The sequence below is a fragment of the Eschrichtius robustus genome, chromosome 16, assembly GCF_028021215.1.
Source record: "Eschrichtius robustus isolate mEscRob2 chromosome 16, mEscRob2.pri, whole genome shotgun sequence".
NCBI lineage: Eukaryota > Metazoa > Chordata > Mammalia > Artiodactyla > Eschrichtiidae > Eschrichtius > Eschrichtius robustus.
The window spans coordinates 52362242-52387684 of record NC_090839.1 but is presented as its reverse complement, the minus strand read 5'-3'; the positions used below and the strand labels follow the sequence as shown (position 1 = coordinate 52387684).

Here is a 25443-nt window from a genome sequence, read left to right as displayed (position 1 = left end):
GAAGACACAGGCTTTACAAATCAGCCAACCTAAGGAAAGAAATTACAATTAGGTGACTGAGTTGGACCTGTCAGAGACCAGTAGGTAGAAGAAGCAGAAGAACGTGAGAGTGATTGTAGCATTTCAGGCCCCCCTGCTTTGATTGAAGGGCCAGGGATGAGGAGGTGACTGGGAGGGAGCGCCTGGCACAGGGAGCTCTGGTGCTCCTTGGAGGCGAGTGGGGAGACGGCCTCGGCAGAGACAGGTTTCTCGGAGAGGGTGGCAGCTTTTTGGGCATAGAGGAGGGAGGTGGACTTGTTGCCGAGCTGATGGTCCATGTTAGGGATTAATGAGGGGTCGCTGGCCTGGCTCGAGAGTCCAGGGCAGCCCTTGGAAGCCAGAGGCTGGGGGTGCTGGGCTGAATGGATGGGTGTGTGGTCCACATGGGGTTAACTGGCAACCCCCCCACCCCTAGTGTCAGAGAAGAGGGGGACACTCAAGCTTCTCCCCACAAGCCCCACCTTTTCGCCATCCCCAGTTGTCTGTGGCACACAGGTCTTCCTTTTCCCATTTTTCTGCTGCCACTCATTTTCCATATCTGCTGCTCGGTTCTGGTCCAGTTCACACCTCAGTTATTTCTGTGCTGTATTCTGGTCCCCACCTATGCCTGAACTCCCTGAGGACTAGGAGAGAATCATGTTGTACTTGAGTGTCCGTCTCAGCCCAGTGGTTCTCCCAGTGCGGCCCCCAGATCAGCAGCAGCAGCATCACCTGGGAACTTGCCAGCAGTTTCTACCCAAGGTTCCTGCCGAGATCAGATGGTCTGGGGTTAGCAGACCATCCAGGTGGTTGTGATGCGCTCCAGCCTGGCTTGCTGACCAATGTTGATGTATAGTGGAACTGAGTTTGTGGGTCTACCTTTGTTTTGGGTGAGTTGCGGGAAGGAAGGGGATGATTTCTGGCTCTCCTGGAGACACAGGCAGCAGCCTCGAGCCCCTGCCGTGTTCCTCTTTACCCCTCCCTCCTAGTTTCGGTGGTTCCAGAGCATCATGGCAGACCTGTGTCTGGCATGTACTGGTGCATCACACCATCCATGGAGCCTTGTTTTAATTACACTGATTGGGTCACTAATTGTCATGGATGGTTTTGAGAACCACGGGTGCCACCCTGAATTTGACGGGCTGTGGAACCGAATCACATTACAGGTGCTGCAGGGCTGTCAGTGGCCCCCGGGATGGATGAGTGAACTCCTGTGGCGAGGAAGCATCTGCACGCGGTATTGGGCTGACCCCTGGGGTTCCCCCCAGCCTCTTCCCCGCGTCTACATTCTGCCATTGTATTTTCTCTAAGGTTTTCCCTTTTGCCTCTTAGATGTTCTTAGGTGAAGCCATTTTCTTTTCATTAAATGTCCTCCAATATTTTAATCTTAGCTTATGCTTTGAAGTCATGTAATAATCAGAGGTGACATGCCCCTAATGAAATAATAGTGCCTGTTCGGTGCTCAGTGCTGGCGAGAGGGGGAACCTTGGCCGGGCTCTGGTTGCCACAATGATGGTACTGGCAAGGAAACTAAATGATGCTTAGAGCTGACCTGAGGGACCATTAGGGAACATGGGGAAATGGGGGAGGTGTCGCCCACCACATTCACTCCCCGGAGCTGTGGGGGTGCATGCAGCCTTTGCCACACCCTGCAGTTAGCGCATCGGCGATGCCTGTGGTCCGTGTGGTCCTGCTTCAGCACGGCTATGCGGACTGGGTTCCGTAGATAAACCAACAGGCAGTGCCTTGGCTCTGATGTGCTGGTCCCCCTCTCCCCAGACTCTGGAATTCTCTTGCTTTAACTTATAGTAGATTGTGAGTGTTTCTGAAGATTGGAACTGTTTATGCAAAATGGCCATTTTCCTATTAAAGTCATTTTATTTTTTATTGTAGTAAAACATACATAACATTAAATTTATCATCTTAGCTTTTTTAACTGTACAGTTTAGTGGAGTTAAGTTTATTTGCAGTGTTGTGCAGCCATCACCACCATCCACCTCCAGAACTTTTCCATCTTCAAACTGAAACTCTGTCCCCATGAAACAATAGCTCCTCCTTCCACAATTTTTGATACAAGCAGACGTATCTGTATTCTTGTTCCCCTCCCCCACCTTCCGATGTAAACCATAGGGTGCTACACTCCCTTTTCTTGTAAAATAAATTTATTTATTTATTTATTTAATTTTATTTTTGGCTGTGTTAGGTCTTTGTTGCTGTGCGCAGGCTTTCTCTAGTTGCGGCGAGCAAAGACTACTCTTTGTTGTGGTGCGCGGGCTTCTTATTGCGGTGGCTTCTCTTGTTGCGGAGCACAGGCTCTAGGCGCATGGGCTTCAGTAGTTGTGGCTCGTGGGCTCTAGAGCGCAGGCTCAGTAGTTGTGGCGCACGGGCTTAGTTGTTCCACAGCATGTGGGATCTTCCCAGACCAGGGCTCAAACCCATGTCCCTTGCATTGGCAGGCGGATTCTTAACCACTGTGACACCAGGGAAGTCCTGCACTCTGTCTTCTTAGTGCTTTTCCCTCACGGTACCACCTGGCGCCCCCTCCAAAGCCGTCCACACAGACTGCCCATTCCTCCAAGCCGCGCTGAGCTCCCTTGAAGTTTATCCCACAACTCGGTTGTCTCCCGCCTTTGGTGATTACGAACAAAACATCTTTTTATCTCTGTGTGCCAGTCTGTCTTTGGGGATTGCTGGGACGGAGGGTAATGGCACCTGTCCTCTTGGTGCCTGTCACTTGGCGTTCTTGCCAGCAGCAGTGTTGCTTTACCATAGCCCTGCTCCTGGGGTTTTGCCCGGGAACATGTGGGCCTCCAGGTGCATTTCTCTCATCAGAAGCAAGATGAGTGCCTCTCAGTGGTCGAGACCCTTTGCATTTTCTCTTTTGTAAGTTCGTTGTTTATTTCTCTAGCCCATTGTTCTGTGAGTTCCTGGCCTCTCTATTTCTACATGTTCTTTGTTAGTGATATTAGTCTATATATTAATGTGAAAAGTGGGAGGGGTTCCTTGTTCTAGAGCAGGTTCCTTGGTGTGGCAGAGACTGCTCCATGACAGCCTCACCTCTCTGGGGACCCAGAGACTGAGTTACACACCAGTGCTTGTGAGGAGATGCACAGGAGCTCTTGGAGGAGCTTAAAACGTAAGATGTAACTCTGTAGTGAGGGATTTTAATCAAGGCTGCATCGAAACCTAATATAGTAAAAATCCTAAGTAGATATTTGACCATTTCACTCATACGTCCTGAAAATGTTCCTTGGAACTTATCTTTGAGAACACGAAGGAGACAGCTCCTATTTGGGCACAGAGAGCACTGTCTGCACAGGCAGTGTTTCCTTTTTCTTGTCTGTATGTAATACAGTCATAATTCTTTAAGTTTTTTCTTTTCTCTTTTCACAAGGTGGGGACCAGCTTGTCTCGTAAACTGCTTTCCCCATCTTCCGCTTTTCCTTTTTCTCACGGATCTTTGGTGATTGGCAACGACAGCTGGGATTGCCCCAGAAGTGTTTGTGCAGAGTTAATTGGAGGAATTGCCTCATTTTCAGTTCCCGCCACTCACAAGAGAGTGTGGTCATCCCCCCCACCTCGTGCCCATGTGAGGGACCCGAGGGGCTGGCTGTGTTTTGTCCTCTTGAACTGGGTGCTGTCACTCAGGTGTCGGTTTGTGAAATGCCACAGGCCATCCAGGTATGACCTGTGACACGCTTCCCTATAAGTGTGGTGTTGAAATTTCAACACATAGAGACCATCTCTCTCTCTCTCTTCTCTGTCTCCAATGGGCTTTGTTTAAAGTTGTGATAACATCCATAAAGTTTGCCATTTTAACCATCTTTTAAATTAATTGATTAATTAATTTATTTTTGGCTGCGTTGCGTCTTCGTTGCTGCGTGCGGGCTTTCACTAGTTCTGGCGAGCGGGGGCTTCTCACTGCGGTGACTTGTCTTGTTGCGGAGCATGGGCTCTAGGCATGTAGGCTTCAGTAGTTGTGGCACATGGGCTCAGTAGTTGTGGCTCACGGGCTCTAGAGCGCAGGCTCAGTAGCTGTGGTGCACTTAACCATTTTTAAATGTGCGATTCAGTGGCATTAATTACATTCACAGTGTTGTACAACCATGACCGCCATCTATTTCCAGATTCTTCCTCCCAGACAGAAATTCTGTCCCATTACACAGTCACTCCCCCTCTGCCTCCCCCAGCCCCTGGCACCCACCCTCTACTTTCCTTTTTTTTTTTTTGTTTTCTTTATTCTATTTATTATAGTCACATATTTAATACATATTTATTGACAATAAAAATGAGAAAATGCTTAGTATAATTTTTTTCAAACAACTTCTTTGAAACAGTAATATATTATTCTCTGTTTCATCAGCATGCTGTAAGAAGATTTAGGTAGTACATGATATATATATTTTTTCTCTTTTTTTCTTTCTTTTTTTTTTTAACATCTTTATTAGAGTATAATTGCTTTACAATGGTGTGTCAGTTTCTGCTTTATAACAAAGTGAATCACTTATACATATACATATGTCCCCATAGCTCTTCCCTCTTGCATCTCCCTCCCTCCCACCCTCCCTATCCTACCCCGACCCTCTACTTTCTGTTGCTATGAATTTGACTGCTTTAGGAACCTCATGGGAATGGATCCACACAGTATTTGTCCTTTTGTGTCTGGCTTCTTTAACTTAACAGAATGTTTTCAAGGTTCATCCCTGTTGTAGCCTGTATCAGTGCTCATTCCACTGTCTGGATGGACCATGTTTTGTTCATCCATCCATCAGTTGGTGGACACTCGGGTTATTTCCAGCTTTAAGCTCTTGTGACTCGTGCTGCTGTAATCGTGGGGGCACATGTATCTTTGAGACCCCAGCTCTTCCGGGAGTGCATCTGGATCTTCTGGGCCCACAGTATTTGCCTTTTGCTTGGTTGGCTCCGGGGGACCCGGGAACTTGCCGGGGCATGGCGTCCTCTCTGTCCCGCTCTTATGGCCTGCACACCCAGGGTGTTCCATAAGGTCTGGGGTGAGCTGTCCGAACTCTGAGCCTCTGTTTCTTCATCTTACCAGACGGGGGTTTAGACTGGTTGGTCCCTAAGTCGTTTTTTCTTTTACTTTTGGTCTTGTCCATCCATCTGTGCTCTGCATGGGGAGCCCCTCACCCCCACAGGTGCTCCCAGCACCCAGGTCCACGGCCTGCCAGGCAGCGAGGTGGGAGTGGACCTTTCCCAAGCCCCACACAGTGCTCCCCATCCATCTCTAGGGGCGATGGCCTTGTTTTTAGATCTGGGGGCTTGCAGCTATGGCTCTGCCTCGGCCTTGGGCCACTCCGGGGCTGCTCAGAGTCCTTTGTGTATCCCCTCCCATTCTTCTGTGTCTCTGGCTCTTGTCTGGAGGGACTGGCCTTGAGGCGGGCTCAGTTCCCTGCCCCATGTCTGCTGGAACCGTCCATGCCACCTCTGCCACTGCCACCTCCCTGCAGCGGGAGCCCTCACCCTAACCCTAACCCTTGCTGCTCAGGGAGCCGCGTGTGGCTCTCCCTGGGAGTGCGTGGCTCTCCCTGGGAGTGCGTGGCTCCGGGCCTTTGTGTGGCCTGTGGGATGCTGCCCCATCCGTGCCTCCCCCCAGCTGCTTCTCCCCAGCCTGTCTCCCCCCGCATCCTCCTCCAGCCCTTCCAGGCTCCTCCACCTCCCTCGAGGGGTCCCTGAAAGCACCTGGACGGGGGACGGGAGAGGCCGCCAGCCCCTTACTTGATGGGGGAACTTTGTTTTCCACTTTATTCAAAAGATTATGAAGGGTGATTTTCGGGTAACTTGGGTGTTGTATTTTTCTCCCATGTGTAATTGAGGGATCTGTGGGGGTCTGAGTGCCGTGGGGGAGGGTCTGGAGCAGGGACGGGTGCTCTGTCCAGTGCTGTTCATCCTCCGACTAGAGCAGGTGTTTGGGCAAAGGAGACAAGAACCAGCTGCCGGGAGCAGGTTGACACCGTGGTGGCCCCAGGGCCCAGACGGTGCGTGTCGTCTTCTGCTTCCCAGATGTCCGTACCTGCACCGGACGACCGGGGACACGGAGCGCAAGTATCACCTGCGCTACTACAAGACGGGCACGTGCATCCATGAGACGGATGCCCGGGGCCACTGCGTGAAGAACGGACTGCACTGCGCCTTCGCGCACGGCCCCCTGGACCTGCGGCCGCCCGTGTGTGACATCAGGTGAGTGGCCGTCCTGCCGGGAGCCGCTCTCCTCCCTGTGTTTCAGGCATTGCTTGCCTCAAGCAGCTCTTTCTGGGCCTTGATTTTACTCCTAACAAGAAAGTGACCCTTCTTCTCCCTCCTGACCCGGACCCGGGGGAGCTTGTGGCGTCTCGCACGCTCAGCTCTGAGGCTCTTGGGATTTGGGCCAAGACTGTCATCCCGGGACGGGGGCCCCAAGGCCGTGGGCTGCACGTCCTGAACCCTCACGTAGGCGGCTTCCTAAGATGACAGAAGCCGGTGGCTGTCTCACCGTCAGAGGCTTCGGACAGGCTGCAGCACCGTGACCACGTGCCGTTTGGTTGCAGGGAGCTGCAGGCCCAGGAAGCCCTGCAGAACGGCCAGCTCAGTGCTGGGGATGGCGTCCCTGACCTGCAACCTGGGGTCTTGGCCAGCCAGGCCCTGATGGAGAAGATCCTGGGCGAGGACCCCCGGTGGCAAGGTAACCCCGCAGCCGCTGCTGGGGCGGGGGGCTCGTCCCTGTCTGTAAAGTGCCCGCACGGTGGACCTCGTCGCCCCCTTTACAGGTCAGGAGGGGAGACCGAGGCTCCATTCGAGCACATCACCCTCAGCCCCTCCAGCAGCCTCTCTGGTCCCCAGGCTGCTCTGGGGGAGGGGCCTGCACGGCTGGCGCAGCTCCTGCCAGGTGTCGGGTCCCAGAGCCAGCCTGGTCCCCAGCAGCCTCCACAGATGATGGCTATGGGCAGTGAGGTTTGTTTAATTGTAAAATACCCATAATGTAAATTTGCCATTTTAACCATCCGAAAGTCACAGGTCCGTGGCATTTGGTGCACCACAGTGTTGTGCAACCATCAACTCTGTCTGGTTCCAGAACATTTCCATCACCTCGGACAGAAACCCGTGCCCATCAGTGGTCTCCCCTCCCCAGCCCTGGCATCCACTAGCCTGGCTATGTCTCCGTGGAGCTGCCTGTTTGGATGTTTCCCGAGGGTGGTGTGGTTTTAAGAGAACCCCCCTCGGTAATGCCGTGTCTCCTTGGACCGGCTTTGCTCTCACGCGCGTAAATGCTTCAAGGCCACGCTTACTTAAGCGGTGAATTCCCTACAAGGGTCTTTCCCCCGCCCGCTGAATCCTATGCCACCCTGGGCCCAGGGACGAATTAACAAAAGTGGCTGCACAGGCCTTCCTGATGCCCGGGCCTCAGGCCTGGCCCAGCAGGAGCGCTGAGGAGCCTGGCCTTCCATCGCGCCTGCGGTGTGGGGGGCCTGGACCCACAGCATATATGGGGGTCCCAGTGTCGCCATGTCCCTCTGGGGAGAGGCTTGCACAGAGGGAGGGCTGCGCCCACAGCTCCCTGCCTCGGGGCTTGTCCTTCTCGTGTCGCAGCCCCTCGGTGGTCTCCCTGGTCCTGGACCACAGGCTCCACCTGTGAGCTCTGGCTGGTGGTGCAGGTGGGGGTACAGGTCCTCTCTTGTCACTGTCAGGCGGGCTGAGCTTGAGGAAGGAAAGTGGGAGGAGGTGCTGGGTCGGGTCTGGCCGGATAACTAACCCTCAGCACCCGTGGTTTGGATTTTTAGTTAGTAGATTTTATTTTTTAGGGAAGTTTTCGGTTAACAGAAAAATTGCACATCGTGAACGTCTTGTGTTGATGAGGTAACATTTGTTACAATTGACAACCAATATTGATACATGATTATCAACTAACGGCACAGTTTACCCCTGCATTGTGCATTCTCCGGGTTTGGGCAAATGTATAAAGACATGGATCTTCCATTATGATGTCATGCAGGTAGTGTCACTGCTCTAAGATCCTCTGTGCTCCACTGCTGGTGACCACTGATCTTTCGCCCCATTGTTTTGTCATACAGTTGGGATCACACAGTGTGTAGCCTTTGCACTTAGTGCTGTGCATTCAGGGTTCCCTGTGTCTCTTTGGGGCTTGGTAGCACCTTTCTTCTTTTTTTCTTCTCATATTATGTTAGCACCTTTCTTCTTATTGCTGAATAATTCTCCACGTCTGGGTGGACCGTTCATCCGTCACCCACTAAAGGGCGTTCCGGAGCCCCTGTGACTCATGGGCACTGCCACGCCTCTCACTTCTTTGTGGTTCATGCCACTCAGCGCAGGACCTTGTGTCTGTTGGAGGTCCTCTGTCAATGCTTGTGAACAAGTGTCTTACAATTTTTATTTTCTTAAAATCGTCTTTTCTGTTTAAACTCCTTTTGTCCTCTCTGTGCCCTGCTGTGTGGTTCACTTCCCTTGTCATTTTGTCAGTTATTTGGAACTGAGTTTGGTGTGTGGGGGGGTTGGTGCCATTAAATGTGGGTGTGGAAGTGTGTCCTGGGAGTGGCGCTGCGGCTGCCGGGGTTGGCTGGGCAACACACCCTCCCTCCGCCACTGTCTTCCCCTCCATGCCTTGAGGGTCAGCCCTGCTGGGCAAGTGTAATTAAAAACAATGGCGTTTGTAAAAAAAAAAAAAAAAAAAAAAAATGGGGAGGGTCAATTATTAACCAACCCAAGAATGGGTATGATTTTCAAGAATCTCCGTTCATCCGTTACTGCTTTTAAATGACCCCTGGTGGTTTTCTTGTTTATTTTTGCTTTGAGATAAAATTCAGGTAACATGAAATTAACTACTTAAAACATAGACTTTATTTTTTTAGAGCAGTTTTAGGTTCCACATTGTGGAAAGTTCAAGGAGGCCTCACATATCTGGTACCTCCATACACACGGCAGCCCCCCTGCAGTGGGATGTTTGTCACAGCTGAGAGCCTGCATTGACATGTCAGCATCGCCCAGCACCCATCATTTACCTTGGGGTTAAAATGAGCCATTTTATTTATTTTTATTTATTTATTTTTAAAATTTGTATGGTACTTTATTGGGTGTAAAATGAGCCATTTTAAAGTGTATTTCGGAGGTTTTTAGTATGTTCACAGTGTTGTGCACCCATCACTTTTATCTGGTTCTAAAACTCTAGTCTCCCCAAAGAAGCCCCGGCCCCTGATACCCACTAATCTACTTCCTGTCTATGGATTTGCCTGTTCTGGATGTTTCCTATAAGTAGAATCATACAACATGTGCCTTCTGTGTCTGCTTCTCTCACTGAGCATTGTGCGTTCAGATCGTTAAAGTCTCATCCACGTCGTAGCGCGTCAGTGCTTCACTCCACCACATGGATGGGCCACATGGCGTTTACCCATCATCTGCCGATGGACAGCTTTTGGCTGCGTGGCTGCCGTGAGCACACGTGTGCACGTTTCCGTGTGGACCCCTGTTTTTCAGATACCAACTTTGTGCTAGGCAGCTACAAGACAGAGCAGTGCCCCAAGCCGCCGCGCCTGTGCCGCCAGGGCTACGCATGCCCGCACTTCCACAACAGCAGGGACCGGCGGCGGGACCCCCGGAGGTTCCAGTACAGGTGAGCCTGGGCCACAGGTGCCGCAGGGCCCTGGCCGACTTCTCTGGTGTGGGCCCAGCCCGGCGGTCTCCTCTGTTCACACTCACGTCGGCTCGAGGCTCTAGTTTAGGCAGCCACCCCTCTGCTCCCTTCACTCTCCCCGGAGGCCCCGGTGTCCAGCCAGCCGGCAGGTGCGGTCAGGGCGTGGCTCCTCCATTTCCCCCCCTCCCCCGGCCTCCCTCCTGTGACCTGTGTGCCGCTGCCAGCAAGAGCGCCTGCTGGCAAGGAAGTGGCCCTTGCGAGGCTGAGAGTCCCGGTGCCCACAGCCTGACTTCACCCTCTCCGGAGGACTGATGTCCTCGGGGTGGTGGGTTTGGGCCTCACCTGCTGTCATGCACCTGGCAGTCCTGGCCTCTTCCTAGGCCGTCTCCTCCTCACTCCAGCTGCCCTCACCTTGGTGCCCAGCTTAGCCTCGGGTTTGCCAACTTGCTGGATGGACCCGGCACTTGGCGGGGTGGGGGACTGGGGACACGGAACCCCAGGGGTGCCTGGGCACCTTGGCCCTCACCTCGCTCCTCCCTTGGGTCCCGAGCTCTGTGTAGAGCTTGTTCTTGGAGCAAATCTAATAATTTGATGCCACCTCACCTGCCTGAGAGCCCTCACTTTCAGATAGAGAAAGTTGTTTTTATGACAGTCACTGTTCTGAGTAGTTTGAGTTGAGGGACAGAGAACCTTTGGCTTTTAGTCACCCGATGTCATCTTGAGAAGATGAAGTGAATTTACTACGTATCAAAGGGATAGAAAATCGTAAAAAATAAAAGCTTTATTTCCCACAGATGATAATTTTTAAAATAAATCCAATACAATAAAGCTGCCAGGAAGTACCTGAAGATTAGAGGGTATTGGTTAGGGTTTTCACATTGTAGGACCAAAGTCTCAGGTTCAATTTTGAAACAGTCTCATGGGGAGACAGAGTGTGGTCCCCTTGTGGGCTGGGCGGGGGCTGGGCCTGGTCTTCTCCTGCTGCAGGAGGCCTGGCTGCGTCTCCGAGGTGCTTGTCACAGTGGCATCAGTGGCTCTGACTCAGAATCACTTCACATTTTGTGGAAAATGAAAATGGGCTCCCGAATGCTTTCTGGGTTCCACCAGGCACCTGCACTGCTTTTTTTTGGCCGTGCTCTGCGGCATGTGGGATCTTAGTTCCCTGACCAGGGATCGAACCCACTCCCCCTGCAGTGGAAGCGCAGAGTCCTAACCACTGGACGGCCAGGGAAATCCCCGCCCTGCTTTTTTTTTTTGCCTGTCCTGGTGAGGAAAGGGCCAGTGCTTCCAGGGCTGGCACCCATGTCCCCTGGTGGTGCACGTGTTCTCAGCACTGTGCGGACAGCCTGATGCCCCAGGGCACGTGGGGAGGACATCCATCCTCCGCTGACTCCTCCTTGTCCCCCAGGTCCACCCCCTGCCCCAGCGTGAAGCACGGTGACGAGTGGGGCGAGCCCTCCAGGTGCGAGAGCGGGGACAGCTGTCAGTACTGCCATTCGCGCACAGAGCAGCAGTTCCACCCCGAGGTACGGGAGCACCCCCGGTCCAGGGACGGGCTCAAAGGACTCGCAGGGCTCAGCACCTATGGTTCTTTACACGGAAAGAATGCGATTAAAATCAGCAAAGGATCAAGGCCACAGGGGCGGGTCCTGGGGAGACCAGGCACGCACTGTGGACGGTGTGTCCTCCTAGCCACCATGTGTGGCCGTATTTGTGGCCATACTCACAGTGCTGCCAGCTGGGAAGTCACCCAAGCCTTGGCATCTAGGGTTTTTACTGGGGGTCGGTCAGCAGACGTGGCTGACCTCAGTCTCTGGCCCCTGCAGAGGCTGAGCCAATGCTGGGTGGCCCAGGCCCACCTTAAGTCACTATGTGGCATGGCCCAGGGCCCCAGGTAAACAGAGACCCGACCAGGCAGGACATTCCAGGGGCTCAAACGTCACCTCCCTGAGCTGAGCCCGTCAAAGCCAGTCCTTCCTTTGGGGCATGTGGGTGTGGACAGGGAAGCCATGGAGTTAACCCTTTGCTGCACACTCGGATTTGTATTAAAAACGAACAAGCACACAAGGCCCCTGAGCCAACGGGAGAGCATCAGAGCACTGGGACCAGGAGGGTCAGGGCCAGGCTGGGAGCAGGCTCTGCGGTGAAGGAGCGCCCAGCTGTGCCCACTGGGGCACCTGGGCTCCAGGGAGGGGTGGGCTCCTGGTCTGAAAGGCTGTGGTGTTTTGTTTCTTAAAAGTTTCTTCTGTCTAGAGATTCAGTGCTTCAAAGCGTGCATAAAACAACACTTAGACTCCTGATATTTGTAGTTCTGAATTGGAGACCTTTTGAAATTGCTTTTGTTGGTGACCCTTAAAATTTCAGTGCAGGTGCTCAGGGGATGGTCAAAGAGCCACGGGGAATGAGCAGCGTTTCGGGCAGGGAAGGGGGCGGGTGGCAGCGCCCATGAGGGTGTCTGGGGCCTAGAGGCTGCTGTCCCTCCTGGGCAGGCTGTGCTGCGGGGCCACACCCTAGTGAAGCAGCCTTGGGTCTGGCCATGGAGTGGACGCATGTGGTCACCTAACAGGCATTTCTTGCGCACCTGCTGTATACCAGGCACTGAACCAGGTGCATCTTTCAGGAAATGCCAAGTGGACAAACTGACCTGATATGTGATTTCAAGGACAGGCGGTGCAGGAGCAGCCTCAGGCCCACACGGTTTCCCAGGCTGACTGGCCCTGCGCAGACAGGGCGTCCCGGGACTGCTGGGAGGAGTGGGGACGGGGAGTGCGGTGTCCACATCCCTCTTTTTCAGGATACCCCCTTGTGATTACCAGCTCTGGGCCTCCAGCTGGAAGGAGGAGGCCAGACCCAGCCAGCTCTGGGCCTCCCACAGAAACAGGTTTCCAGTCCAGCCTCTCTATTTGCTGTTTTATTTTCATTTCCTAGATCTACAAGTCTACCAAGTGCAACGACATGCGACAGACCGGGCACTGCCCTCGGGGCCCCTTCTGTGCTTTTGCACACGTGGAGAGTGAGTACCTTGGTGCGCCCGGAGCAGGCAGGGCTCAGCCTCGGTCGGGGGCGGCTGGGAGGGTCGGCGGGGCTCTGGGCTTCGTGGGGCTCAGCATGGCCCTGCCTCTGGGCACCCCAGGGCCGTGAGTGTAGTAATTTTGATGGCCAGGTGAGCCCATAAAAAGTCCCCAAAGGCAGAAACCGTGACGGGAAATGCACAGACACGGCCCTTCCCCCAGTGTTCCTGAGAGCTTCCTCTTAAAGCTTTTTGATTTGGGTTTCCTGTTCTTATGAGCATAGTTGCAAATTCTGATTTTACTGTTTTTTATTTTAATGGGGAGGGTGGCTTTTCCTGTTGAAATTTTCCATTACTTTCTGCTGTTGGAGTCGTTCATGATTTGCTCTGGAAGACGCCAGGGTCCCATGCGGTCAGCTCGGCTCACAGCGGCTCTGGCCGACCCGTTAGAGACTAGCACACGCTTGCCCTCCCTGATCTGTGGGGTCTCTTTAACCAAAGTCTCAGCCAGCAGCCACTCAAAGCCCGCCACCCCCTTTCTTGGCAGAGAGTCTTGGAATGGCCAGTGACTGGGGCTGCCGAGACCTCACCTCCGCCAGCGGCCCCGCGGCCCCAAGCGGGCAGCCCGGACACGTAAGTGGACGGCGTCCCGAGGAGGGTGCCCGCTCTGCTATTTGGTTTGAATCCAGTGTTAGGTACACGGATGGATGTGCTCTCTGGGTGAGATGGTTGGAGGCAGCCTGCCCGCAGGGTTGGCGGCTCCTTATAGAAGAGTCTAGACTAGAGTCCTGGCTGAGTCCTGGCCCGGGTGTACTTGCCCAACCTTGCCTTTTGCCAGACACGCACATATTGGCCATGTGCGAGGCACGGTCTCTGGCTGAATGTGAAGAGGGGCCCTGAGTCCAGGGGGACCCCTGAAGGGCAGGAGAGGCGGGTCCCCAACGAGGTGCGAGGGCAGACCCAGGCGTCTCAGTGAGATTTGGGCAGTGAGAGATGGGGGGCCTGGTGGGTTAGGACCCTTGTGCCCGTGCAGGTGGAGGGGACAATGGGGGGCTCCATCCTGCGTCCCGTCCATTGCTCTGGCATGGTCGTGGGCATGGTTGTGGGCTCCTTGGCTCTGCCTTACGTCTCTGAGGATGATCCTCTTCCTCGCACATGGTTTTATCTGTCGTGTTGGTGTCATTGAGGAGGTGGCCGCCTGGGATTGGTTCTAGGAAGGAAACTGGAAAAAACTCAGGTGTTTCCCCGCCCTGTCTTTCTTTCCACTTGTTGCTTTTCTGAAAAAAGAGAAGGACAGGCAAGGTGAGGACAGCTGAGGTGGGGTTTGCTTAGAGGAGCCCTGCCAGGCACACAGTTCATCACTGCTCCTTCAGCACGGAGGAGCGTTCGGGACCACCACTCTCTTCCAGTAGCAGAGCCGACGCTTGGCAGAGACAGAAGCTAGTCCCCTCCTCACCTTGGTGGCTCCCAGGGGGTGTGACAGTCGTGGTTTCAGGTGGTGGTCAGAGGGCCACTGGCTTGGCTCCCACTGAGGGCCAGGGTGGATGGATCCTTGGTGTGCCTTGTACCTGAGGAAGCAACAACTAGGGTGTTTGGACAGGGAAGCTGGGACCCTGCAGGAGGCGCCTCCGGCTGCTGGGCGGTGCCAGAACAGTGCGCCCACCCCTGCAGACAGACTCTCAGGGCATCCTTTGTCTTCTGTTAATTATTTTGCAACTTAAAAGTCACCGTGCTAGAACACATAGTGGGTTCCAGGGCTGGGGGAGGGGTGGCAGTGAGAGCTCAACGGGGAGGGTTCCTCTGCGGATGGAAATGTCGTGGAACTGGATAGAGGTGGGGATCGCACAACATCGTAAATGTGCCAAATGCCACTGAATCCTTCAGTTTAAAAAAATTACTCTTATGTTGTGTGAATTTCGTCGCAATTTTTAAAAAAACTAAAAAAAGTAATGAAGCATCCTGTTCGGGGCTGGCTCTGACTTTCGGGCCCAGGACATGGACGGCCTCAGGGCTGGCCTGGCAACACCATCTTCCTGCATGGTGTTGGGCTCCAGCTGTGTGTTGGGCGACTTTGGCTGAGCGGGAGCCCTGGTTTTGTCTCTCTTAGGTCCCCTGTTGCAGCAGCCCCGCAGGGAGGGCCCGGCAGCCCTGCCAGGTCTGAACGGGAAGATTGTGCAGGGGAGGGCATTGTGCTTGGGGCGGGGGGGGGGGCAAGGTTCTCATTCTCTCCTGGTTGCCCCCTCCATCCGGAGTATATTTGTTTGTGAGGATTGTCACAAGTCCCGAATCCAGCCTTGTGCACAGTGGGTGTTCCCGCTGCTTCCTTTTCAGTGTAGAGAGAGTCTGGGTGAACAGACAAACCATGAACCTCACCACGCATACTTCACCCTGGTGGGGGAGAGATGCCTGGAGTCTCATCACCTGTAGATGTGGTCCTGGGTTTGAGGAGTCTGTCTTGGGTTTGAATCCCTCCTCTACGACTGGGGAGAGGGAAGCGGCTTCCCCACTGCTCGCTCCCGGCTGTGGGGCCCACGTAGCTGTGGGTCAGCTCTCGCTGCCGGCACCCTCTCCTCACTGTGTCGAGAACTGGCCACATCACGTGACCTGCTGGCATCTCTCAACAGAAGCACATTGTGAAATAATAGAAAATATGTATATTGGTCTCTTCTTCCCCTGGTTCCTCACACAGGACTCCAAGACCCTCATAATTCTTTTGTTCCAGTGAGGTGACTCTTGGTGGGCTCCTGGATGGGGCTGGTCACAAGAAAGACCAGGTGTGATTAGAAGCCTGGAACTTTCAGCCCTACCCCCATCCTCTGGGGAGGGGGAAGGGGCTGGAGATTGAGTCAATAAATGGATCGTGCCTACGTGATGAGCCTCCATAAAAATCTCTAAAGTATGAGGTTTGGAGAGCATCCAGGTTGGGGAACAAATCCATGTGCGGGAGGGTGGCACACCCCAGCTCCACGGGGATAGAAGCTCCTGCACTTGGGACCCCTCTGGACCTTGTCCGGAGTGCCTCTTCACCTGGCTGTGCATTTGTGTCCTTTATCACATCCTCTATTACATAATGAGCCAGTAAACATAGTTAGGTGTTTCCTTGAGTTCTGCGAGCCCTTGTACGTGTTTCCTGGAGTTCTGTGAGCTATAGTACAATGGCTTGGGTTCCATTGTAGATGGAACCCAAGGAGGGGGTCATGGAAACCCTGGTTTACAGCTGGTCGGTCAGGCGCACAAGTGACAACTTGGGACTTGGATTGGCGTCTGAGGTGCAGGCGTGTCTCGTGGAACAGCCCTCAGCCTGTGGGGTCTGCGCTGCCTCCGGGTAGCGAGTGTCACAGAGGAGTTTTTCCTCTTCACCAGCCGTGACTTTAGCACAACCTTTCTGCGTGCTGCCTCTCATGTCTGGCTTCAGACTCAGCTGAGTTCCTTTGGTGAGGCAGGGAGCTGGGCTGCTCTCCTGGGTGATGCCCACCTGCTCCCCGGGTCAGGCTCCCAGCCCCACAGCTGCTTTAGGCAGGGTGCACCTCGATTCGCCCACCTCACAGGTCCTCAGTTACCCTGAGGTGGGACGCGAGTGTGTCAGTGTAACCGTTTCAGAATGAACAGCAGCGCCTCGTGTGGCCACCACCTCTGCTCGTCCTCATGTGAGACAGAACTCACTCAGGTGGGCCTAAGGCCAGGACTGGAAATTGAGGGAGAAGTTAAAATCCTCCAAGAAGTTACTGAGTCCGTTGTACTGCTCGCCGCGTGACAGGCCAATAAGTCGAAAGATGAATTGTTGGGGCAAGGAATAGCAACTTTATCCAGAAAGCCAGCAGACCGGGAGGACAGTGGACTAGTGTCCCAAAGAACCCAGTTAAAATTCAGGCTTCTTTTGTACTAAAAGGGGAGGGGGTATGGTTAGTTGTTGCAAACTTCTTGGAATCCTTTGTTCTCAAAGCTGTCCACATAGGTCTGGTCACATTCCTATAAACCTCCAACAAGATAAATGTTATGCTCTGTTTTGCAACTTTTTATCTCTGTATGAATGGAAAAGTGATAAACCTTTAAAGGTCAGAACTTTGAGAATGGGCTATCCTGTGTATTTCAGGCTATAGGCAACATTCTTTTAGTGATTAACTTGTAGCAAAAGCAATAGAATACAAAGGTTAAAGCAAAAGAAACAGTCCAATATGGAGTCAGATTTGTTCTTCCCTATTACAAAGTTTCCCTTAAAAAGATTCAAGCAAAGTGTTTCAGTGTGAAACATCCAGTCTTCCCCTGGAGGATCACGACATTGGAACTGGGAAATGGCTCGCCCTTCTGCCTGACATTTTAAGCACATGCTCAAATAGATTTTTTTTTTTTAAACAAATGGCTTTTATTTATTTATGGCTGTGTTGGGTCTTCGTTTCTGTGCGAGGGCTTTCTCTAGTTGCGGCAAGTGGGGGCCCCTCTTCATCGCGGTGCGCGGGCCTCTCACTATCGCAGCCTCTCTTGTTGCGGAGCACAGGCTCCAGACGCGCAGGCTCAGCAACTGTGGCTCATGGGCCTAGTTGCTCCGCGGCATGTGGGATCTTCCCAGACCAGGGCTCGAACCCGTGTCCCCTGCATTGGAAGGCAGACTCTCAACCACTGCGCCACCAGGGAAGCCTCGCTCAAATAGATTTTGAGCATCCAAGAATCATGTGGGATCTGAGGCGCTGGGGTCAGCTCGGGCCGCCTCTGGGCATGGGTTCAGGGGCATGTGGTTTGGTCGTGACCCTAAGGGAATACATCGATTGCGGTGTTTGGAGAAGCTCGGACCTCAGCATGGGTCTTGCTGTCCCAAACGAACCGTTTTCGTTTAAAGTGGGGGTGAGGAATAGAGGACAGCTTCCCTTCCCTATTTTCCTGAATCTCAGTCACCTTTGACAGCAGAACTGAACTTAAGTGAAAGAACTCTGTGCTCTGTCTGGGGCAAGCTGCTCTCACCGGCCTCCCTCTTGCCCCATTCCAGAACATTCACGCACAGCTAGGTGCCTACTCAGCGCACCTGAAAGCTCCTGTGTGATGGTGGGTTGCTGACGTTGCAGAGCATGAGCTCCCCTGCCCGCCCAGCACAGGTGCAGGCACAGGGAAGAGTCAGGAGGGACCCTGGACGGGGACAAGGCCCCACGCAGGAGCTCTGGCACTTTATCCTGAAGGCGAGCAGAGCTGTTTCAGGACAACGTGGTTTCTTCACAATGTAGCTTCTCCTTAGAGCGAGGGTCTCAGGTCCCTGGTCAGGGCCTTCGGAGGCCAACAACCAAATTGGGGTGGGGGGCGGTCACTTCTGGGTGAAAGGAATGCAAGGAAACCAGAGAAACCAGGACGGGCTCAGAGTTGAGCTGGGCGTTGGGCATCAGGCAGGAGGAAGGGGCCCCAGTCAGGGCCTGTGTGGACATGGCTTCTTCTCTGCCTTCTGTGAGTCTTCTGGGTCCTTCTACAAATCCAGAAATCAAACAAGGAAGGGATGACCTGAGCCACCGCCACAAGTTCATGTTCACTTATAAGATTAGGCACAAAAACCAGAATAATACTCAGATCTAAAGAACGTTTTGGTGCAGTTTTTTTGTTTTGTTTTTTGTTTTTGTTTTTATTTTGGCTGTGTTGGGTCCTTGTTGCTGCACGTGGGCTTTCTCTAGTTGTGGCGAGCGGGGGCTACTTTTCATTGTGGTGTGCGGGCTTCTCATTGCGGTGGCTTCTCTTGTGGAGCATGGGCTCTAGGCACATGGGCTTCGGTAGTTGTGGCATGCAGGCCCTAGAGCGCATGGGCTTCAGTAGTTGCATCACATGGGCTCTAGGGTGCGTGGGCTTCAGTGGTTGTGGCGGGTGGGCTCAGTAGTTGTGGCTCGTGGGCTCTGAGTGCAGGCTCAGTAGTCATGGCACATGGGCTTAGTTGCTCTGTGGCATATGGGATCTTCCTGGACCATGGATTGAACCCATGTCCCCTGCATTGGCAGGCAGATTCTTAACCACTGCACCACCAGGGAAGTCCCTTGGTGCAGTTTTCATGCTTATGTTTGACCTGAGAGTACAGGCTCTGAGCTCTGCAGGCAAAGCCATCCTCGTGCAGTTTCCCCAGAAGGTGGCTCATGGGAGTCAGGATTTTTACATGCGAGGGAGAGGAAATAAACTGTTCCCTCTATCCATTAGGTTTAGTGTCTGGGGTCCCGCAAATTAAACTGACCAAAGGCAAATTAACTGGAGAAAATGTTTATTACTTATGCATTTGGAGGCTAGACCTGGGGGCTTAACTACCCTTTTAACAAAGAGCAATAAATTGTGAAGTGACAAGACAAAAGGGGTTTCTGCTTACAGGGAACTAAATTTGGGAAGGTAAAGATATGGGGTAAATAAGGGAAGATGCGGGTTATTTTAGTTTGTTGTGAGGCTCAGCCTCCTGCAGTCCTTTGGGTGATTAGCGTTCTCAGGTGGTTAAGCTGTTCCCTTCCTCTTGGGAGGGAAGGGATCGCCTTTATGAAGGGAAATTTATAGGCTGTCTCCAGGCAGAAAGGGGGAGGGCAGAGAATAGCCTTCCAGGAAATCATCTGGCTCAGGTGTTGGACTTTCCACGACTTTCCCGGCTCTGGAGATGCAGCCCTGCCTGCGAGGCTCTGTTTGGGGTTCGCCGTTGTGGGTTCAGGGAGCTCTCACCTGCCTTCACACGGACCAGCCAGGAGTGCAGAGATCCACATCAGGTGTAGGAACTGGAATCCAAGAAAACTGATGCAGAGGCAGCAGATTTGAAAGCCTTTCTGTTTCATGGACTTCAGTCCTCGGCCTTTTCTTTCCCCCCCCCTTTTATTTATTTGTTTGTTTGTTTATTTATTTTTGGCTGTGTTGGGTCTTTGTTGCGGTGCGCGGGCTTCTCACTATGGTGGCTTTTCTTGTTGAGGAGCACAGGCTCTAGGCGCGCAGGCTTCAGTAGTTGTGGCTTGCAGGCTTCAAGAGTGCAGGCTCAGTATTTGTGGCGCACAGGCTTAGTTGCTCTGCGGCATGTGGGATATTCCTGGACCAGGGCTCGAACCTGTGTCCCCTGCATTGGCAGGCGGATTCTTAACCACTGCACCACCAGGGAAGTCCCAGTCCTCGGCCTTTTCTGCCTTCCGAGCAAAGCTTAGGTCTCTGTGTGTTTTTAATCAGCTGCTTTTTCTTCCAACAGCCAGTGCTTTTTCTGTTGCAGGCAAAGCGGAGAGATTCACCTGCTGAAGGCAGCCAGAAGGCCAGCGAGCAGGACAGTAAGCAGGTACTACCCGAGGCGAGATTTCACGTTCTCTTTGTGACTAGACCGCTGCCTGTGTAGCCCGTCACTTACCCCTGACTCACGCCGTGACCTGGTTAACATCCATTTGTAAAACAGCTACATTCTTATATTCTTCTTAAAGTCATCTGTTCCGTATGTCCTTTGTTTTAATGTTTTAAAAAGTGTGCCGTACCTTGGAAACAACAGAACCAAAACCTCTTAAAGTTTTCCCCACGGGGAAATAAGAGGTGCCCTTCGTGGCCCTTCTGTGTGAGTGTCCCCGGGGCAGCCGTGACAAAGCTCCACAGACCGAGGCTTAAACAACACGCAGTGATTCCGTCCAGTGCCCGAAGTTGGAGACGAGGGCGTCAGCAAGGTTGGTTCCTTCTGGGGACCTCCGTTCTCGGCCTGCAGGCGCCGTCTTCTCTCTGTGTCTGTGTCTGTCTCCAGTGGTCCGTTTTCCATCAGGATATCAGTGCTATTGATCAGGACCCACCCTATCAACCTCGTCTTAACTTGATTCCCTCGGTAAAGACCCTGACTCTAAGCAGGTCCCGTTCAGAGGTGCTGGGGGTCAGGACCCCAACATCTGAGTTCTGGGGGCACAGTTGAGCCCACGGCAGCGTCCAGGGTGAGCCTGGCTTGGTCTCCCTCTCTCGGGTCACAATCTGGAGTTGTTTTCACCTCTGAGGGAACTAGTGATCAGGAACTAGTGATCAACGCATTCTTTCTCCTCCAAGGGAGGCTACATGGGGGCTTACCGCCGTGCCCCCACCCCCACCCCCAGGCTTCTGCTGAGTCAGGCCCTTTCTCTCTGTTCTGTGCGACATAGCTTCCTGTACGCTTGGTAAACCAGGTTGTTGGAGAAACAGGTTTTTTCCTCTGGACACAAGGATGCTTGTTTTCCTGTCACTGTAAAAAGACAGAGGGAGCTTTACACGCTCTGGAAGGCCTGGGCTGGGCGGGATGCGCAGCGAGCACTCACTCTGGCCGCTTGTCACCTGTCTCTGCTCTGAGCTTTATTTTAAATTCCCAAGTGGACAGGCCCTCACAGTTCCTACTTCTGGTTTTCTTAGTGCCCTGAGGGTACTTCCTGGGGGATTTTTCAGAGCAAGATGTTCAGACACTTTTTTTCCATTAGAAGCTTCTGAAGCACATTTTTGAAATCAGCAGGGTGGTTGAAAGTAAAAATACAACCCAGTTATCTTGTCATTTTTTTTTTTTTAAAGAGATTGAAATCGAGAAGTTGTTCATTAAGAATCTGAAACATGAAATGTTAACAGTAGTGTAGCCAACAGGGTACGTGGCCGCAGTCTCAGGGCTGAGGAGGAAGGGCCTGGAAAGGAGTGGGGCTCACGGCGGGGGAGCCCAAGAGGGCCGGGAGGTTCCCAGTGTGCGAGCCGCCCTCCGCCTTGGGCGCTGTGAGTAGACTGGCCAAGTTCATCCACCAGCCAGCACTCACCTGCACCCAGAGACCCCCTCTGTCCTGTCCCAAAGCCAGGCCCCGTTGGAAAGCTAGAGGGCCCCTAGGCCAGGTTAGCTGGTCCCAGCATTTCCCCTGGGACCCCTGAGGTTCCCGCTGTGTTTGAAGGGTTGGCTGGAATGCCCAGTGGACGCCGTGGCTGTGAGGCCAGCCTGGTGGCTCTCTCGGGTGAACGGTGCTCAGCTGCTGCTCCGGGGACCCCTTCCCTGCATGTGGGCGCTGTCCGCTCTGGCTGGAGGAGAATGCTGGCCACCTGTCCCTGGGACCTCCCATCTCCTCTGAGGCGGCTGCAGGACCCCGTGTCCCTGGGCCTCAGCAGCAGCTCTTGTTTCTGGGGCTTCGATCATTGGGTCAGAGTGGGGAGCACAGGGCGTGTGGTGTTTTCCTTGATAAACTGAGGCGGTTCAGTTCGCTGGTTAGCCCGGCCCACTCCCCAGTGTCCGTCTTCCTTCCCAGGGGGCCGCTTCCTTAGACACCCCCTGCTTGCCGGGCGGCACTTGGTGGTTCCTGCCGAGGAAAGCAGCTCCGTGCTGTGGCCTCCCATCGCTGCAGAGTCCAGGCTCCGAGACCATGGAGACAGTGTCCACAGTGCGCAGACCCCAGCCCTCCAGGACTCGCTCTGTCCCACCCTGAGAGGCAGCCAGTGGTGTCACCCCGTGAGAGCAGTGCAATTGGAGGACTCAGTTCTCAGCGAACAGGCGGGCTTTCCAAGTTGTCAGTCTGATGAGTCCCCAGGTCACCCCAAGCTTCCCCTGGCACACGAGTGTGTCTCTGCTACTCAAAAACAGGCAGATGGGAAAGCTTCCTGACTTTGGGATTGGCAACAATTTCATGGATGTGACACCAAAAGCACAGGCAACAGAAGAGAAAATAGATAAATGAGACTTAATTGAAATAAAAAACTTTCGTGCATCAAAGGACACTATCAACAAACAGTGAAAAGACAGCTCATGGAATGGGAAAAATATCTGCAAATTATTTATCTGATAAGGGGTTAATATTCAGAACATAGAAAGAACTCCTACAACTCAACATCAACAAAACAAGCAACCTGATTAAAAAATGGGCAAAGGGGCTTCCCTGGTGGCGCAGTGGTTGAGAATCTGCCTGCTAATGCAGGGGACACGGGTTCGAGCCCTGGTCTGGGAGGATCCCACATGCCACGGAGCAACTGGGCCCGTGAGCCACAACTACTGAGCCTGCGCATCTGGAGCCTGTGCCCCGCAACAAGAGAGGCCACGATAGTGAGAGGCCCGCGCACCGCGAGGAAGAGTGGCCCCCGCTTGCCGCAACTAGAGAAAGCCCTCGCACAGAAATGAAGACCCAACACAGCCAAAAATAAATAAATAAATTTTTTTAAAAACTGGGCAAAGGACTTGAGTAGACATTTCTCCAAAGAAGATACACAAATAGCCCACAAGCACATGAAAAGATGCTCAATACCAGTGGTCTTTAGGAACATGCAAACCAAAACCACCATGAGGTACCACTTTACGCCCATTAGGGGACAGCTGCTATTAAAAAAGCAAAACAAAGAATAACAGGTGTTGGCAATGATGTAGAGAAGTTGAAGCTTTTTTGCATTGCTGGTAAGAATGTAAAATGGTGCAGCCGCTGTGGAAAACAGTATGGTGTTTCCTTGAAAAATTAAAAATAGAATTACCTTATGATCCAGCAATCCCATTTCTGGGTATATACCCAAATGAATTGCAAGCGGTGTCTCGAAGAGGTATTTGTACATCCATTTTCACAGCAGCATTATTCATGAAGCCAGAAGGTGTGAGCAACCCAAGTGCCCATTGGCGTTTGAACGGATGAGCATAATGTGGTCCATCCATACAGTGGAATATTATCCAGCCATAAAAAGGAAGGAAATCCCATCACATGCTACAACATGGGTCAACCCTGAAGACTGTGTTAGCTCAGGCTGCCATAACAAAACACTAGACTGGCTGGCTAACATACCGGAAATTTATTTTCTCACAGTTCTGGAGGCTGGACATCCAAGATCAAAGTGTAGGCAGGTGTGGTGCAGACGGCTGGCGTCTTGCTGTGTGCCTGCACATCCTTTCCTCTGTGCCTGTGCATCCCTGGAGTCCCTTCCTCTTATAAGGACACCAGACCTATCGGATCAGAACCCCCTCTTACGACCTCATTTAACCTGTCACCTTAAAGGCCCGATTTCTAGATACAGTCACATTGGAGGTTAGGGCTTGAACATTCGGATTTTGGGGGGACACAGACATTCAGTCCACAGCAAAGACATTATGCTCAGTGAAATAAGCTAGACACGAAGGACAAATCCTGGGACTTCCCTGGCAGTCCAGTGGTTAAGACTCCTCACTTCCACTGCAGGGAGTGAGGGTTCGATCCTTGGTTGGGGAACCAAGATTCTACATGCTGCGAGGAGCAGCCCTACAGTGGGATGCCCCCCACCCCATACAGTGGGATCCTGTATGATCCCGCTTATATGAGGTCCCTGCAGCTGTCAAATTCATAGAGACAGAGAATGGAAGGGTGGGTGTCAGGGGCTCGGGGAGGGTAGGGAGTTAGTGTTTAATAGGACAGAGTTTCAGTCTGGGAAGATGAGAAAGTTCTGGAGATGATGGTAGTGATGGCTGCACAGCTGTCAATGTATTTAATGCTGCTGGATTGTACGCTTAACAGTGGTAAGATGGTCAATGCTATGTTATGTGTATTTTACCACGAAAAAAGAGAAACCGTGCAGACAAAGCTGGCGTAAGGAGGGGCATGGCCCCCCCATTTTGCTGTGTCATGTCTGGCTCCCCTGGTGACAGAGACCCCACTCTCCACCCATCCTGGTACATCTGTAACCACCGTGGGTGGCCTCAGGGAAAGGACCAACCAGGATGTTGTCATAGATTTTCAGGACAAAGTGTCACCTGATGTCTTCAAGGGGGCACGTGCTCCTGCAGTATGAATTTTTTGGGTGGGTGAAGTCACGGCAGCTCCCAGCCAGGCTCCATGCGTGGGGTTTAACATGGGGTGTCTGCAGTGCCATGGGTAGGTTCCTGCCATTCCTACCTCGCCCGGGGACGGGGCAGTGGCTGCAGCGGGAGAGAGGAGGAAGGCCTGTGGTCACACCTCCCGTGGCTGGAGGGATGGAAAGCCGGGTTGTGGATGGGCAGGTGGGCCCACCTCTGAGCCGAAGCCCAGGGAGAGCTGGGGGACGTTGCTCTCCAGACCTCTGTAGTTTGAGTTACTATTTTTAAGTTTTAGTCTCAAGCATACAATGGCGATCAGTCCCAGGGTCTCTGCAGTCATGGAGCAATGGGTTGTCACCTGGGGCCTCTCTTGAGCAAAGCCAGTTGCTGGGGGTAGACCGTGAACGCTAAGAAGGAGGCCTCAGGGCTGGGAACACTTGCTCGGAGAAGCTATTCTGTGCCAGATTGGTCTCTTACACACTGTTTAGTGACTTTCCTTTTTATTATGAGAATTTCACTAGGAACCCCACCTCCTGCACTTGGTCTTATAGCACCCCTTCCCTCCCCCCGCCACGGTTAACTTTTCCTATATTATTTTGAGGCAAAACCCAGACCACATACCATTTCATTTTAGTATAGCTTCTGACTCCTGATTTCCTAGCAACCTCTGAGTGTGCACCCAGACATGACTGTGTACGATGTCGAAAGCCCTGAGGTCTGACTTCGTAGGTCTGTCCTGGTTCATTTTTATCACATCCTTTTCTGTGCACAGTGCCCTCCACGTTACTGGCTATTCATCCAAAATTGTGCCAATTCTTTTAATCTATCAAGTAAAGATAATGTGACTTGCCCCAATCTTTTTCTTTTGTTGGGTAACGAGGTCATAGGATTATTTTTTTTTAATAAATTTATTTTATTTATTTATTTATTTTTGGCTGCTTTGCGTCTTCGTTGCTGCACGCGGGCTTTCTCTAGTTGCGGTGAGCGGGGGCTACTCTTCGTTGCGGTGCATGGGCTTCTCATTGCAGTGGCTTCTCTTGTTGCGGAGCACAGGCTCTAGGCACGCGGCTTTAGTAGTTGTGGCACGTGGGCTCTAGA

At 52.8% G+C, this 25443-nt stretch overlaps 1 protein-coding gene across 4 annotated transcripts in view; it reads left to right on the top strand.

Annotated features, from left to right (window-relative positions):
• UNKL (unk like zinc finger) overlaps positions 1–25443 on the top strand; it is a 44735-nt gene that overhangs the window by 6100 nt on the left and 13192 nt on the right. For all 4 annotated transcript variants that reach the window (XM_068565934.1, XM_068565935.1, XM_068565933.1 and 1 more), the window contains exons 3-9: positions 6040–6216; positions 6564–6697; positions 9502–9637; positions 11067–11184; positions 12587–12671; positions 13216–13301; positions 19858–19920. In XM_068565934.1, the coding sequence (XP_068422035.1) occupies positions 6040–6216; positions 6564–6697; positions 9502–9637; positions 11067–11184; positions 12587–12671; positions 13216–13301; positions 19858–19920 (799 nt within the window). The remainder of the gene's footprint in view (positions 1–6039; positions 6217–6563; positions 6698–9501; positions 9638–11066; positions 11185–12586; positions 12672–13215; positions 13302–19857; positions 19921–25443) is intronic.